Source organism: Prionailurus bengalensis, chromosome A2 (assembly GCF_016509475.1).
Source record: "Prionailurus bengalensis isolate Pbe53 chromosome A2, Fcat_Pben_1.1_paternal_pri, whole genome shotgun sequence".
NCBI lineage: Eukaryota > Metazoa > Chordata > Mammalia > Carnivora > Felidae > Prionailurus > Prionailurus bengalensis.
Genome location: NC_057348.1, coordinates 82,731,683 through 82,747,273, shown reverse-complemented (window position 1 = coordinate 82,747,273; position 15,591 = coordinate 82,731,683). Strand labels below are relative to the sequence as shown.

The window sequence follows — 15,591 nt, the reverse complement described above, 5'->3', positions numbered from 1 at the left end:
CAAATCAACTTTCCTGTGATTTATTTCTCCATTTTTGAGGTAAGCCAAGCAGAAACTAGTTTTTGAAAAGGAACATAGCAACATAGCCTTATAATGCTTTCCTATTGTCTATTCCTCGACTTCCCCACCATCAAATAAATTAAGATAAAATAAATGTGCAATTACTCTAGGGGCATTATTTTAAGAGATATGGATAGATCTTTCTCTTCTTCCAATTTCTCCTAGACTGCTCTGCTTGGTTATTTTACTACTTATTTGACAAAGACAATGTATGAAGTCAATTGTCTGCTGACGATGTTAGCTTCCTGGACAATTCAGGAAAAAACAAACAAACAAAAAAACCCAGGATCCTAGGGAGATATTATCCATGGCTTTATTTCTTATGGACTATGGATAACTTGTGATCTATAATTATAAATACTTAATGAAATTAATTTGCTTGATTACAGAAAAAAAGATCCTCAAACTCTAAAATGCACTTAGTAAACACTTTATATGGAAGCATAGAATTTAGATCTAGTGGAGACCTTATTTGGTTCTGCATATACTGTTATGGACTGAATGTTTGTCTCCTCCAAAAGTCGTAAATTGAAATTCTAACCTCCAATGTTACGGTATTAGGAAGAGGGACCTTTGAGAAGTTATTAGGTTATAAAAGTGGAGCTCTCATTAATGGGACAAGTACCTTTAATAAGAAACATCAGAGAGATGATTTCTCTCTCAGCTATGTGAGGATACAAGAAAAAGATGGCCCTTTGCTGACTAGGAAGAGTGCCCTCGCCAGACACCCAGTCTGCTAGCTTCTTGATCTTGGACTTAGCATCCCGAACTGTAAGAAAGAATACCTGTTGTTTAAGCCACTCAGTGTAATGGTATTCTGTTATAGCAGCCTAAAATGATAAAACACCCATCTTTTACAAGTGAGAAAAATGAGACCAGAAGTGAAAGACAACTCCATGAGTAAGTGTTGGTGCACTACAGTATTTGTGATCTATTTATTCAGGAAAAATTACAGGGCCTTGTATATCAAGAAGGCACTGCTTTAGATATTGAAGTGAGAAGAGGGAGAAGATATATAATGACTAGGGAATTCCCTGTCCTGGAGGGCTCACAGTTTACTATACAACATAATGTAGACTCTCCAGTCTTTGTATGGCCTATTAGAATGTGCAAAGTGCTTAAGAAAGGTGGCCTGGATATAGAAGTTCAGAGAAGGAAGAAGACCAAAAGATCACAAGGAAGGCCAAGGGAAGGATAATTTTAAGCTGAAGAGTGGATGAGAATTCCATGGGTAATATCAAAGGGAAGACATTCTTATTCATGCAGTTTCTTCAATTGCAAACAACAAAGGGGAAACTAACAAAGGTGGCTAGGAAAATGCAGGATAAGGACAGTTCTGTGTATCCAGAAAGCAAAAAGGATGGGTGCCACTTTCAGGATGAATGCATTTTGCATTCACGTTCTTGGGTCACTCCACTTATAAGGTCCACTCCTGGAAGAGAAACTTTTATTGGCTAAGCAAGACACAAAGGCAGATTGACTAAAAGTCTAACCCCATTTAAACAGAATGAGATTGATTTGGCTACTGGGAAAAAAGAAATAAAGGTGCCGCTAACAAAGGAAGGTAGTGCAACATAAAGCACAAAGATGAGTACAAAATATAAAGCACAAACACAAAAATCAAATACCCACTTCAACATCTTGTAGAGGATTAATGGAGAAAACAAAAAACAAAACAAAGAAACAAACAAACAACAACAAAACCTGAGGTAAAGAGAAGGAAGTACAGGATGAATAGATGACATCAGAATGAGCCAGACTTTGGCTTTCTGGTCATCTTCACCTTCTTCTTTCTATGCACCCTCTACCATCCCAATCAGTAAATTACTCTTCTCAATGTACATTTAGTTTAGAAAGTGCAAGCTGATTTCAAGAAGCATTTGACTGAAGGGAAGAGAAAGTTTGAGCTAATAGCCATGCCCACTAATGAGGGATGGGACTACACCTGTCACGAGCTAGCAATCAGACCCTTGGCACAAACATTACAGAGCCTGGTGTGTTTTCCCCTCAACCTTAGATAAGTGACCAGCGTTAGCTACAAGACTACAACTAACAATTTGTCTTAAGGAAAATGCCAAGGAGTTTCTGTCCACCTGAGCCAAGTGGCATCTTCTTTCATAGCTTCCTCAACCTAGGCATTCAAGTAGTAAAGGGGGCAAAGCAGTTCTACTGGGCACATTTCTGAAAACTTGGAAACCATAGAGATGCACACTACTTTCAAATGGTAATATTTACAGTTTTCATTCTCAAACTCCATGGGAGTTTCTTCCTGATGCTTTCCCCAGTCCCCATTTCATCTTTGCTCCAAGCCCAGTGTCAGATAATTTGTGAGAGCTCCACTTTCTTCATTCGCAATACAAATTAAGAGTTTGAACCACGTTCTGTCTTAAGGGTTCTTCATAAGTTAACCTTTGATGTCAGGCTGAAAAGCTTGTTTGAGGTCATGTTGAGAAAGGACTCGACTGCTTTGAACTAAGAAGTTTGGTCTTCAGCGGTGCCTAGATGGCTCAGTCGGTTGAGCGTTTGACTTCATCTCAGGTCATGATCTCACTGTCCATGAGTTTGAGCCCTGCATCAGGCTCTGTGCAGACAGTTTGGAACCTGGAGCCTACTTCTGATTTTGTGTCTCCCTCTCTCTCTGCCCTTCCCCTGCTCACATTCTCTCTCTCTCTCCTTCAAAAATAAATAAATATTAAAAAAATTTAAAAAAGAAGTTTGGTTTCCAGACTATAGGTTAAGAAACTTAAGTACATGTTCTTTAGCAGAATCATCAGCTTCAAATCCTTCCCAGATCTCTTACTAACAAATATGTGATTTGAAAACGTATTATATCTTCTAACTTGTTTTATTTTGTAAAATAAATGGGAAAAATCACAGTTAAATGAAGTATTTCAAAAATTTTTAAATATAATAAAAGAGCTACTGAGCTTTTCAAAGAATATAATGGCTAAGGCATGGGCGGTGGCAGTGCTCTGCTTAACAGAATGATTGATGTAGGCATCTTCTAAGGCAGCAAATCTAGGTATCACTAACAAATGACAGAACAGAAACTCCATGGAAAAAAATAACAATACAACCAAAAGTTATAACTATGGCAAATAATGTAGCAGATTATTCGTTTGTTTTAATAATAGGTAACATTTACTGAACACTCACCATGCATAATTTTTTAAAATGTGAACTTAGATACCCGAAATCAGGTAATCTTGAGACCCAAGAGCTATTTTTCAGCTCAGCTATTGCCCACTCCTGTTGCTTAATTCTTCTCTAATTTAACTTGCTAATTAAGGGAACATGTGCCCTTAAGAGTGTGTGTGTGTGTGTGTGTGTGCTCTCTACACATATATACACATATATACATATATATAAAATAGTTCTATACCTACACATGTATCAGTTGGGATCATGTAACTTGCAAATAACATAAAACTATAATAGCTTTAGAAATATATGCTATGTAGTTGCCTATATTATTTTAGCTGCTCATTGAAGCCATCAGGGGTCCAGGTTGTTTCTAACTTCTACTCCAGTATCCTTAGCATGTTGGATTTTTCCCTTATGCATGTCATATCCCTTTATGGCTGCTTCATCTTAGAGAGCTGGTCTAGTTCAGTTAATAAAGAAATACTCTCCTTCTATGTTAGGTCTCAATGGCCAGAACACAGCTTCTGGAAGTTGAAAGGGCAGCCAGGAAAGTGAGGAACTAGGTCGTATGACTATTTCAGACCACTGTGATCCACGTCCTAAAGCTGAGCATATTTGGGCCTGAAACTAAGTCAGTATTCTTAATTAAAAAGAAAAAAAAAAGAAGAGAAAAAGAACAAAGGAAAGAATACTGGGTAGGCAAGTAGCAGAAGTTCCCATAATAAGGATAAATAAAATTTTTTTACTTGAAAGATGTGATGAAAAATTATGAAGAACAATAAAGTATTTGTGAAATATGAGGCAAGAGAAATCCTTCCAAAATAATTGTCATCATTTATGTCTTTCATTTTAATTAATGGAAGAAATTTTATATTAATTCTCAGAAGCTTCAGCAGATCCTTCCATGGGGGGAAAAAGTCACTGAATGAATAGACAGCTTTTTGTTGTTGTTTTCTTACAGAAGTTAATTTTTGAGAGGGTGAATGTAGCATATTTGCAGTAGAAAAATGGTTTAAACTGATAATTTGTTTTCAGGGAAAAGAATCATCTTGGACTACAAAATGTGAGCTTATCCATGTAACATTAGGTGAGTGATTCTAGCTCACTTTCGTGGACAGACTGCATCTGTTGTTCTATAGTTAGCATTTTCTCCGGCTGCTAGAAAGCATCTCATCACTTGGCATGTCCCACATATTCGACAGAAAGAAAAAGAGAAGAAAGCCGGAGTGCAGTTGTTGAAGGACCTGTGTACTTCAAACTCTGTGGAAATGACAGCTGAAAACAGGCAGGCATGATGCTGGCTCTGTGGCTGTAATGAATTAGCGGCAAGGGTAGGCATGATCTGTTGACCAGAAAAGACCGAAGGAGAAAAACAGCATTTCAGGCTCTCTAATAATTAATTACTTCAGAGGGATGTCAGGAAGTCCAAGACCCATGGAAATGCAGGACGTTTGGAGGTATACATAATAGGCAATCGTAGATAAGTGTTAGTTTTAAGTGACTCTCATATTTGACTGCTTTGCTTCTTTGACCAAAGAAATTGTTTTGAATTTGGAAAATTAGATGTACAAGCATTCTGGATGTAGTGTTTATGTGCACTCAATAAGCAATACGTTTGCCTTGGATATCATTTGTTTTCTGATATCATATTATATTGGGTGGAAAAAACTAGATTGCAATTATTTGCTCAAATATATGAGAAACAGTGTTTGGAGAGGAAAAATTTTGATAGTCAATTCGGTTAAAAATATTTCTTATGGCATCTTACTGAGGCTGTGTCAATAAGATAGGCAGCAACTGAAACAATGGATTCAGAAACTTCAGAAATATTGTGATATGTAGTTTGCAAATACATTAACTACTGTTTGCATAAAAGGTGTTTGTGTTGCATATATGCACACCCGCATAATGCTATTTTACATGGTCATGGTGGTGCAAATAGATTGATGAATTGTAATTTGGGGATTCAAAAAGACGAAGAGAATATGATTTATGTGACTCTTACAGATTTCCTATTCTATCTTTAATTTTTTGTCCTGGTTCAATTATCTAATATGCTTGAAAAGATAACCATTTCAGGAAGGATTATTTATATTTTTATAGGTATTTTGATTTATAATTTATTCTTTTTTTTTTTTAATTTTTTTTCCCAACGTTTATTTATTTTTGGGACAGAGAGAGACAGAGCATGAATGGGGGAGGGGCAGAGAGAGAGGGAGACACAGAATCGGAAACAGGCTCCAGGCTCTGAGCCATCAGCCCAGAGCCTGACGCGGGGCTCGAACTCCCGGACCGCGAGATCGTGACCTGGCTGAAGTCGGACACTCAACCGACTGCGCCACCCAGGCGCCCCATATAATTTATTCTTTTAAATAGAATAAGAAGGGCCTTGGATAAATCTTCATAATTTTGCATAGTTATCTTTAAATATGAAGTTAGTCTTTGGTAGATCCACAGAGTACCTTTTCTTGCCTAGGGCTCAGTTTATTTTTCACTACATTATAATGGCAAATAGGCTTAAAATTATTTCTGGGATAATAATAATAATAATAATAATAATAATAATAATAATAAAACAGGTATAATAATAAAAGAAAAATTACCTAAAATTTTTCAAACCTTGTCCCAGGTTAAACATATCTGCACATAGAAAATTACTTGAAGGGGCACCTGGGTAGCTCAGTCAGTTATGTGTCCGACTCTTGGTTTTGGCTCAGGTCATGATCTCACAGTTCATGAGATCAAGTCCCATACCAGGCTCAGCACTGCTGGTGAGGAGCCTGCTTGGGATCCTCTCTCTCTCTGCCCCTCCTGTACATGCTCTCTCTCTCTCTCTCTCTCTCTCTATCTCTCAAATTAAATAAATAAACTTAAAAAATAATTAAAATAACATTAACTCATACACACACACTTTAAAAAATTATTTTGATTTATTATATAAAGGGAATGAAACATTAATATTTGTGTAGGTTTTATTCTTTTAACTTTTCAAATCACTGTATCTAAATCCATAGTACCTTTGAATAACTTAAAAATCTTCTCAAACCTTGAAGACATACTAAGTGAAATAAGACAGTAACTAAAGGGAAAATATTATATGGCTCCACTTATATCATATACCTAGAGCAGTCACATTCATGGAGATGGAAAGTAGAATGGTGCCTGCCAGAGCCTAGGAGGAAAGGGACAATGGAGGTAGTGGGTGGGTGTCTTTTTTGTCAGCAGTGCTATGAGATATACTGTGACATTAGTTCAGGAGTAACACATAACTTTTGACATAATACAGACTTCATTCTAAATGAAAAACAATTTAAAGAATGCCTTGTAAAATGCTGAGCACAGACCTGACAATTATCTCAGTAAATCTTATCTTTTATTATTATGCAGATAAATGTTTAAATGGGTTCATGAGTATATTTAAGACAGAATCAAATTACATACTTAAAACTTATTTTCCAGCATCCTTCATTAAGAAACTTTATCATTCTAGGAGGAATTGTTGATAAGGATCTTCGTCACTACCTCAACTTACGATTTCAGAAGGGTTCTGTGGATCACGAGCTTCAGCAAATCATTCGTGACAACCTCTACCTCCGCACAGTGCCGTGTGAGTACAACAGACAACATTATTGTCTTTCTATGTTAAAAGATAAGTGTTCACCTATATGTCTATTATTTAAAAGAAAAGTTAAATTGCACTAATTTTTTATGGTGGACTTCGGGACAAAATTGATTTGAGATATGGATTTTTTTTGAGATATGGCATTTTTAAGTGAAAAAAATTTAACTACCATTGTGTGGTTTATGATGATGTTGTAGCCAGATGAAACTTGCAGTTGTCAAGCTACAAAGCCTGTCTTACTTCTTAAATTAGTTTTGATAAATATGAACTCTAGTGCAGGATGTTGATGATTTAGAATGAATCATGATTGGGGTAGAACTCCACACTGCGAAACAGGAGAATGAAAATTAAATTTATTAGCTGAAACAGCTATCTTGTAAATAGAATCTACCCAGTAACTCCCAGCCTCATCTCTGGTTTGCAGCAGGGGATCCTCACAAGTGAAAAGAAACTCATGCATTGAAAAGTAAAGCTAAATGTCTGTAACTCTTAGAAAGTGATAATGTTGAGTGTTGGGTACAAATGTCTCATACGCAACCTATAGAAATCCACAGAACAACAATCTCTGATTATGAGCAGGAGGATTACTTCAAAAGAGAGGACCCAGTAAAATGATAAAATTCACACATCAACTTTTTAGTACCTGTCAGCTTATTTAAGAATCTTGTATTAACTGTAGGACAATTCAAGGACTTTTCAAGTCAGGTCCTAGATCCTAGGTAGATATCAAAATCCATTTCCTTCAAGTCCCATGATCCTCAGAGACTTCCCAATCTCTCCAGAAACTCTGTGTTGTGTGTATTTCTTTTGTTTTAGCACTGCTCTGAATTTTAATAAACTCAAAGCTATGGGCTCTGGAAAATTGACATTAAAGACAGAAAAACTTGGATATATATATATATATATATATATATATATATACACACACACACTATATATATATAGTGTGTGTGTATATATATATATACACTATATATATATATAGTGTGTGTATATATATATATATATATATATATATATATATATATATGGGGTGTCTTGAACTACCAGAACTATGCAAAAGGCATAGGTTATGGATTATTATACTGAACTGTTGAAAACACACAGAGAAGTGAAATGGATAATTCAGCACCCAACCCTTTTTACCTACCCACATCTTAGGAGGGGTAGACTTTTGCCATTGTTAACACCAAATACCACCAAAACAAAAATGCCAGGGCACCACTATCACATATTCTTAAATGAGAATGCTTACTGATTGACATCTTGTCAGTCCAAATGCTACCCCTGTCAGTTTGTGTTAGTGAAGTGAATAGACTTTTGGGCTCTTGCTTTGAAACTAGAAGTTGAGAAAAGTGCATTCTTAAACTTGTAAGTTTGACATTAGAGTGATGGCCAGAGGAAGATGGATTAAAGTAAGTGACTGAACTATTTATAAGGTAACGGGTGGACGCATTTTCAAAGCTGTGATGTTGTCAGTGCAGCCATGTGCATTTATCTTTTGTGACATGAAAGAAAGGAGATCTGAAATACTGAATAAAGAATCCGGGCACTTTATTATGTTTAAAAGCTGAGAGAAATAGATAAGAGGCTGACATTCAGGAATACTTGTAGTCCTTGCTAAGGCGATGACATAAATAAGAAGTCTTAATTAAATATGTAGATAATAGGGATAAATTTTGCATTAGTTAATTAACTTCTTAAATAAGTCATCTCTCTTTAGAGTGCAAAAGAAATACTATGAAGGAAAAATAAATATAAGGGTAAAATAACTAGGCTTATATGAGTAAACATAAAGAGTTTCATGATGTGATTTCAGTACAAGGTCATAAATTCAATTAGAAGTCCTTGAATAGCTCTTATAAAGGAGATGATTAGAAATTCAATGAATCTGAATATTATAATCAAACAATTATTCTTTGAATTTGTAGCCACTACTCCTAATAGCCAGTTGGAGTAATACCATTCATTAAGGATGCTCTTAACTTGGCATCAAAGTGAAAAAAAACATCTAAGATAGTGATGAGTCTGACTTATATTATCTCTAATTACTTTTATACTGATGTACTGGACCTACACAATCTACCATCTTCACTCAGTATATCTTTTAATAAAAGGTTCAGACATGTTCAAAGAATATGCAGCAAAAATGTGTCAGTCATGTAAAAAGTCCTGGCTTTGTTTGGAATCTTACATGTGTGTCCAGCATATCTACTGGTCTTGACTACGGAGTGATGTTTGTAACATATTTATTTGGTCAAAAAATTCTCATTGGTTTTCATATACCCAGTACCATAAAAGGAATAGATGTTACTGAAGAGTATGTCACTGCTCTTACAAATGCATACATTAATACATATGCCTCTTGTGTGGTCGATAAATGGCTCCAAGAATAGGTCCTGGATAACTCCATGAAAAAACAAATTGTAGTCCATTGTAACTATGTGAGGGTGGCTTAACTATTTTTATAAGGCAAGACCCAACTGAATAATTCTGCTAACTCCACCGCCAGTAACTATGACTAGGAGGAAAGGAACAGTCTTGGCACTGGATTTCCTTGGTGTCTAGTGAATAAGAAGATTCTGGGTGAGAGCTCCAGAGACACTCTCCCCTCACAAACCTCCATATACCCAGCCAAATTGAGTTGTGGCCAACTTGGCTCCTGTACCCCTCTCTGGAAGGGAATATGGGCCCAGCTTCTGGTTGATTTCCAGGCTAAGTGAGGGAGGGAGGTGGTTAGTCTAGCTCTTTATGGACCTTAACTGTAAATAATATAAAATCTCATCAGTCTGTTCCCTGCCCCATAAACAAAGTTGACTGCATTTAGGCTTTTCATTTGTCCAGAACCGTATCTCAGGGCCTGATTTTTCAAAAATATATTTTTTGAAGCTGTGTCTCTAGTCTTGAAAGGCAGGGTTTGGTCACAGAGACAGTATTGTTGGGCATATAATGAACATGAGCATACACACTTCTGTGAATGCACACAGAAGCTCCCATGAGATCAGTTCATCCTTCTTTGAAAATGAATCAGGGAGAAAAGATCCTTAGGAACTAACTCTTGATATTTTCTCTAAAACATAAGCCATCACATGATTTGCATATTAAAGACCTCAATTTGTACCTAAATATGTGTCTTTTCATCGCTAGTTGTATGATTTATGGGGGGTAAAAGTCTTAAGAGGATCCTGGTGTCCTAAAATGAAAGTTGATTTTTAAAAACTAAATACTGTAGATGAATCTTTGTACCATTAGATTTCAGGCTAGATAGGATTTTTATGTAAGGGAACTTCAGGAGACATGAGTAAATAATCATGAGACAAAACTGTTGTAATTTGGAATGTGATAAAGACTAACCAGGAAAAATGTATACACATAAAGGACTTGGAAAAGTTCAGAACATACATCAAATGGGATTTCAGTTACTTTAATAGTATACAAAGGACAATTTCAGAAGCACTAAGTTAGTAGCATCTATTTAGAGATTAGCAAGATTATTTAATTGTATCATGGTAAATATGCAAAGTTAAGGCAGCATGGCTTGTTGTTTGGATAATATAGGTTCAAACATATATGAGGGAGTTTAATGGAATTAATACAGAAAAACATTGGATTAATTTTCAAGTGTTTAAACACTTAAAAATGGAGTTTATTTTTGTTTTAGTATTCTACTGTGCATAAAGATTGCATATAGTTAACTCTTGAGTCTAATCAACCATGGTTAAATTGACTATGCTTCCTAACCATGAGGAAAAAAGATATAACCATTTTCATTTATTGATGAAATGCTGGTCTTCTCTATCCAGTATTTATTAGAAACACAAATTAATTTTCAAGGCATTTATGAGCACAGATATAAATTCCAGATACTTTTTTCCCCATTATACCAGATGCCATGAAGGAGAACTTCAATGACCAGTTTTTAAAGTTTCAAAATGAAATGGAAGGTAGTTAAAATTAAACTTTTCTCTCAAGTTCATACTTTGTCATTTGGTGAGATGGTCTTATTAGGAAATATTTTAAATGTATTTGAAGCCAAAAGAAATACCAGCGTATACCAAGTAAAAGATGAAAATCAATAAAACCAAATATCTAAAACTTCCATAAAAAGTGAATAAAATAAAAAACATAGTTTTAAGATATGAAAAAAATTACTTTTATGGAAGAGCTGATTGGGGTGTAACTCACAATGATGTTTCTACATATTTAAGCACCAAGTTAGTACAAACTAAGTCATGTTAAAAAGAAGCAATATCAAGAATAAAATTGTAAGATTACTAATATATATTTAAAAAATTTTTCTGTTATGTTAAATTATATTTCATGGAGAAACAAATAGAAATGGGCTCTTTAAAAGTTATGGAATTGGTTTCCCTTTAAGAAAAGCAGTTACCAACACACCAAAAGGTGTAGCTGCGCAAAGGGATCAATATTCCTTTCCCCTAATTATATTAGACTATAGTCAGAGAGGACTATAGAAGAGAAGCTGGTGATTACATATGTATTAAAAAGTCTGAAATTAAAAAAAAAAGTCTGAAATTAGGGCAGAACTTTCTAGTATACTGCATGGGGGAATATGATTTTAATTCTTAAGCACACATCAGTACTTTTAAAGCTTATATGGTATTTTTTTTAATATTCAACAAGGCAGTATGTTTTTGTGGGCATGAATTAATCTTTCTAGTTATTTGTAATTTTCATCATAAAGGTGTAGTTCTAAGCATGTGCTAAGAAAGGATGGTGACATCAACCTGTGTCACCGTTATATTACTAAAAAAAGAAAACGAAAATTCCAATGACTTGAAATTCTGTGAGTTGAAGTGATCAAGAACATAAAAATTAAGGACTCCAAATATCTTTAAACAGTGTAGACTCATGGACTACAATAGTAGGTTGAATTACAGGTAGATATGTAGGCATAGAACTAGAGATATCAGATCCAACTAAATTTTAAGCCAACATATTGCAACCAATGTAGATTGTATATCTGTTTCAACCTTAGCCTTATTACTTCAAATTAAGAATCACCAATTTAGAAGTTCCTTTTAATGTTGCTTTTAGTGTATGAATCATGTTCTTTTGCAATTATTTCAGAATCAAGTTGCTGGATTTTTGTTCTTTGAAAATGAATTTTATTTTTTTTAAACAGCCTAATTATATTTGGTGCTAAGTATCAAGAATAGGGTTATTAGAGAATAACTATGGTTATCAGCATTGTGGACCAAAGAAGAAGGAAATCTATAAACAAATGAAACTAAGTATCTTGAGAGATTTATAAACTGCCCTGGAAAGCTAGCTCAAAAGAAAAATTTCAAAAGCTTCTGAGCAGTACAAATACTTGAAAGGATTCTACTCATTTACTCATTCAGATGTATGCCTGAGTGGTACATTTGTTAAAAATGTCTTATTACTTTATAGAAAGCTTTATTAGGTTAACTTTCTGCTCCTTATCACTGAGAATAGTAAGATCTAGCTTCATGTCATATACATGAAAGTACAATACATTTTTCTTTTTCTTTTTCACATTGAACAAAATGAATGTATCTTTCCCAGTCAGATAGTAACATTCATTGGGTTGGTTGACAGAGTACTCTCCAGGAGAGAAATGGCTTCAAAATTTTACTTAAAAGGAAAGTCAAGGAACATTAGAAGTGATTGTATTGATTTATCCATTTGACACCACAGGACACTAGTTTTTGAATAAAAGAGCATATCTGGTACAAAAAAGCAACAAATACCAACAATGAACAGCCTTACTGATCTTCCAAACCATATAAAATCTTCTTTGCCCTGACTTGATCAGCTTTTTTGTGTGTGACTGTGAGCCAATCTTTCCTCTTGGTTTTTCTCTTTTTGGTTTGTATTTCTTTCTTTCCTTTTTATAAGAGGGTGACTCTTCATAGGAAACTTGGGTTTGCAGACCACGGATGGAGTAGGCAGATGGTATGCATGCTCTTGGGTTTCAGTGGCTCCAGCAGCTGGCCCTGGGAAGAATTGGAGATGAGTGCTTGAAGCCTTTTTTCCACTTCCAGAAAAGCCAGTAATCACAGTCAGTGGAAAACAGCTCATCTTCCAGAACCTGCTCCCTGCAGACTTCAAAATTGTAACCCAGTTGGATATAAAGAGGTCAACATATCTCATCGCATGCCACTGCACTTTTTGAATAGAAAGAATTAAGACTCTGTCAGGTTCAGACCTACTCAAGTTTCCAAAGTCTGCTGACTAGTACATAGGCTGAAGGAAAAGCTGTAGGCAGATGGCAAGGATATTTGTGTTCTTGTGGGACTTTAAGGGTGTAAATTTGTAGTAGAACCCTCAATTTCTGATTCAGATGCATCTGTCCAAAAGAACAAGAAAGGAATACTAATTGTGGTTACTGATATTCTAATGTCCAGTGCACTAGTCAGAGTTATTCACAGTTTTCAGCTCAGCATTGCTAGAGCTTGGTGAGTAATGATGACCCTTGGTTTTTCCTTATTTGACAACATGGTGCTATGGAAAGAGCACTCATCTAAGAATTAAGAGCAATTGGTTCTAGTCTAGGCTCTGCTGCTAACTAACTATAGGACCTTGGCAAAAGCCTTACCTTTTGGGTGGGTAGGGAATGAAAGAAATAACTCTAACGTGACTCTTTCTACACTTAAAATGCTGTGGTTTTCTGATTCTGCTGGCTTACTTTTCTTTATATTGTTATTCAAATCAGTTCATCAAATTGGCTTAAATTATTCTGAGTATGGAATGCCCTTGATATTGAGCAGGTGTAAACAGCTTATGGAAACTGAAGATATATCAAATACAGCAGACACTTCAGGGAAAAATAAAAAGCTGGGTTTAAATTAAGTGCAGTTCTGGATAAAACCAGCCATGCGTGTACTTTCAGATTTTTCTATGAATGTCAAGTTAAGGATGCCATCATAAGTCTGATGTTCCTTGAAATCTGCCTTCACTATTCATGAAACTCTGAAATATGGTCCAGTTTTAGTAAGTGATGGGTAAATAAGCATAATGAGAAATACAAAGCTTTTAAAATTGCTCTCCTCCTTTGGAATGTGTAATGAGTTGAGATGTGACATAAAGACTTCTGAAGCATGAGGTGTATTGTTGTGAAAATGTGATTGCAATTTTTACGATAAGATATTTAAACATGAAATATAGTATCTCCCAATGTTGAACTTTAATAAATGTCTTATGCAAGTGAATGGCGCTGGGTGGATGCTCAAATAGCTCTAAGTAATGGGAGGTTAAAGCAGTGCTGAGTGCGGTCTTTACAGAACAGATGAGAAATTTAGGAGAGTCAGTAGGGTTTCTCACTCATGATAATTAAAAGGTAAAAGTGAGGTAGGATTGATAGTCGATTCAATTAAAAAGTACCCATAAACCCTATCTTTGGTAGGCATGTCAGATGTTTAGTATAGGGTCAATTTTCAGTTAGTTTCCCAGTTTCTGTTGCAAGCTTTCTTACTGGAAGGCTAACTTTCAGGGATATTACTTTTTATGCACACAAACTCAGCAAGTATCTGCAGAAGCTCTGTCAGAATGAAGATAGACTTTTACCTACTGCTCCACACAACCCACTTGTCTGCATAAATGATAACTTCTCAACTTGTCCTTCAAAGGAAAGACTGAATTGGGGAACCCAGTGCAAAGCTATGTATATCTGTTCTCTCCCATTTGGGGTAGGAATTCTGATTTCTTGTCTCCTGTTTTTAATTGTCTGACACTGATGAACAACTCTGCAGATCAGTAAAGGGCCTAAATATTTGCAGGAAAGCTGAGATTGCATATCCTGAATGCGATTCATCTTAGCATTCCCAGTGGGGGAATGGTTGATGAGTGCCAGGCAAGACCAGTCCTAGGTATTGGACTTCATGAATATCAACCAGAACAGTTCATTAAATTGCAGCCATCATTTGCTGAATACTTCCTATGTGCAAGAAATGTTTTTTTTTTACACTATCTAATTGAATCCTCACAGCATCCCTCTAATGTGTTACCCCACCTTTGCAGACATATGGGAAAAGCGAAGCTCTGACATTAGGTAACAGGCCAGACACTATGCACTAACTCAGTGGAGGAACAGAAATTCTATCCCGGGTGGATCTGACTCCAGCCCACACCCTACATGAGAAGAACTCTCTAGTAGAAGTTCTGGGGAGTTATAAGCACCATAAGGGTGCATTCAAAGGGGTTCCGAGATGCTCCTGGGATAGAAAAAGAGGAAAAGCAAAGAACTGCAAGGTATCTACTGAGTATGAATGGAGTTCCATTGATAGAAAACACACGTTTTTGCCAAGCAGATAGGGACAGAAATTCCTATGGTAAAAAAAAAATTATATATATATATATATATATATATATATATATATATATATAAAATTATCATGAAGGTTTTCAAGTTAAGGTCTGTTGATTGGTTAGCTTCAAGTCAATTCATCTTGACAGGAGGCTCTTGACTGGCCATTAATCAATTAAATACCAAACTGTCTTTTCTTTAGAATGTTATTGCCTGAAATATTGGAATATTTAGATACCTAAGGGGAGAAAAAAATCAATAAATATATTACCCCAATAACTAAAACCATTAGCCTTATCATAGGAAGAGAGATAAAATATGCAAATAACTCTACATTATATAAAAGCTTTCTTTAATTTCTAAACTTTACTCTGAATTCTAATCTAAATCTAAAATTCTAACTACAAAAACCTCTATAAACAGGTATTTACAAAGGTTCCCAGTTCCTCACTTTGGCATTTTATAAAAGTATTTC

General features: G+C 35.4%; 1 protein-coding gene across 5 annotated transcripts in view; it reads left to right on the top strand.

Moving 5' to 3' along the window:
* Nucleotides 1-15,591, top strand: part of MAGI2 (membrane associated guanylate kinase, WW and PDZ domain containing 2) — a 1,357,364-nt gene that overhangs the window by 379,620 nt on the left and 962,153 nt on the right. For all 5 annotated transcript variants that reach the window (XM_043588690.1, XM_043588689.1, XM_043588693.1 and 2 more), the window contains exon 2: nt 6,695-6,811. In XM_043588690.1, the coding sequence (XP_043444625.1) occupies nt 6,695-6,811 (117 nt within the window). The remainder of the gene's footprint in view (nt 1-6,694; nt 6,812-15,591) is intronic.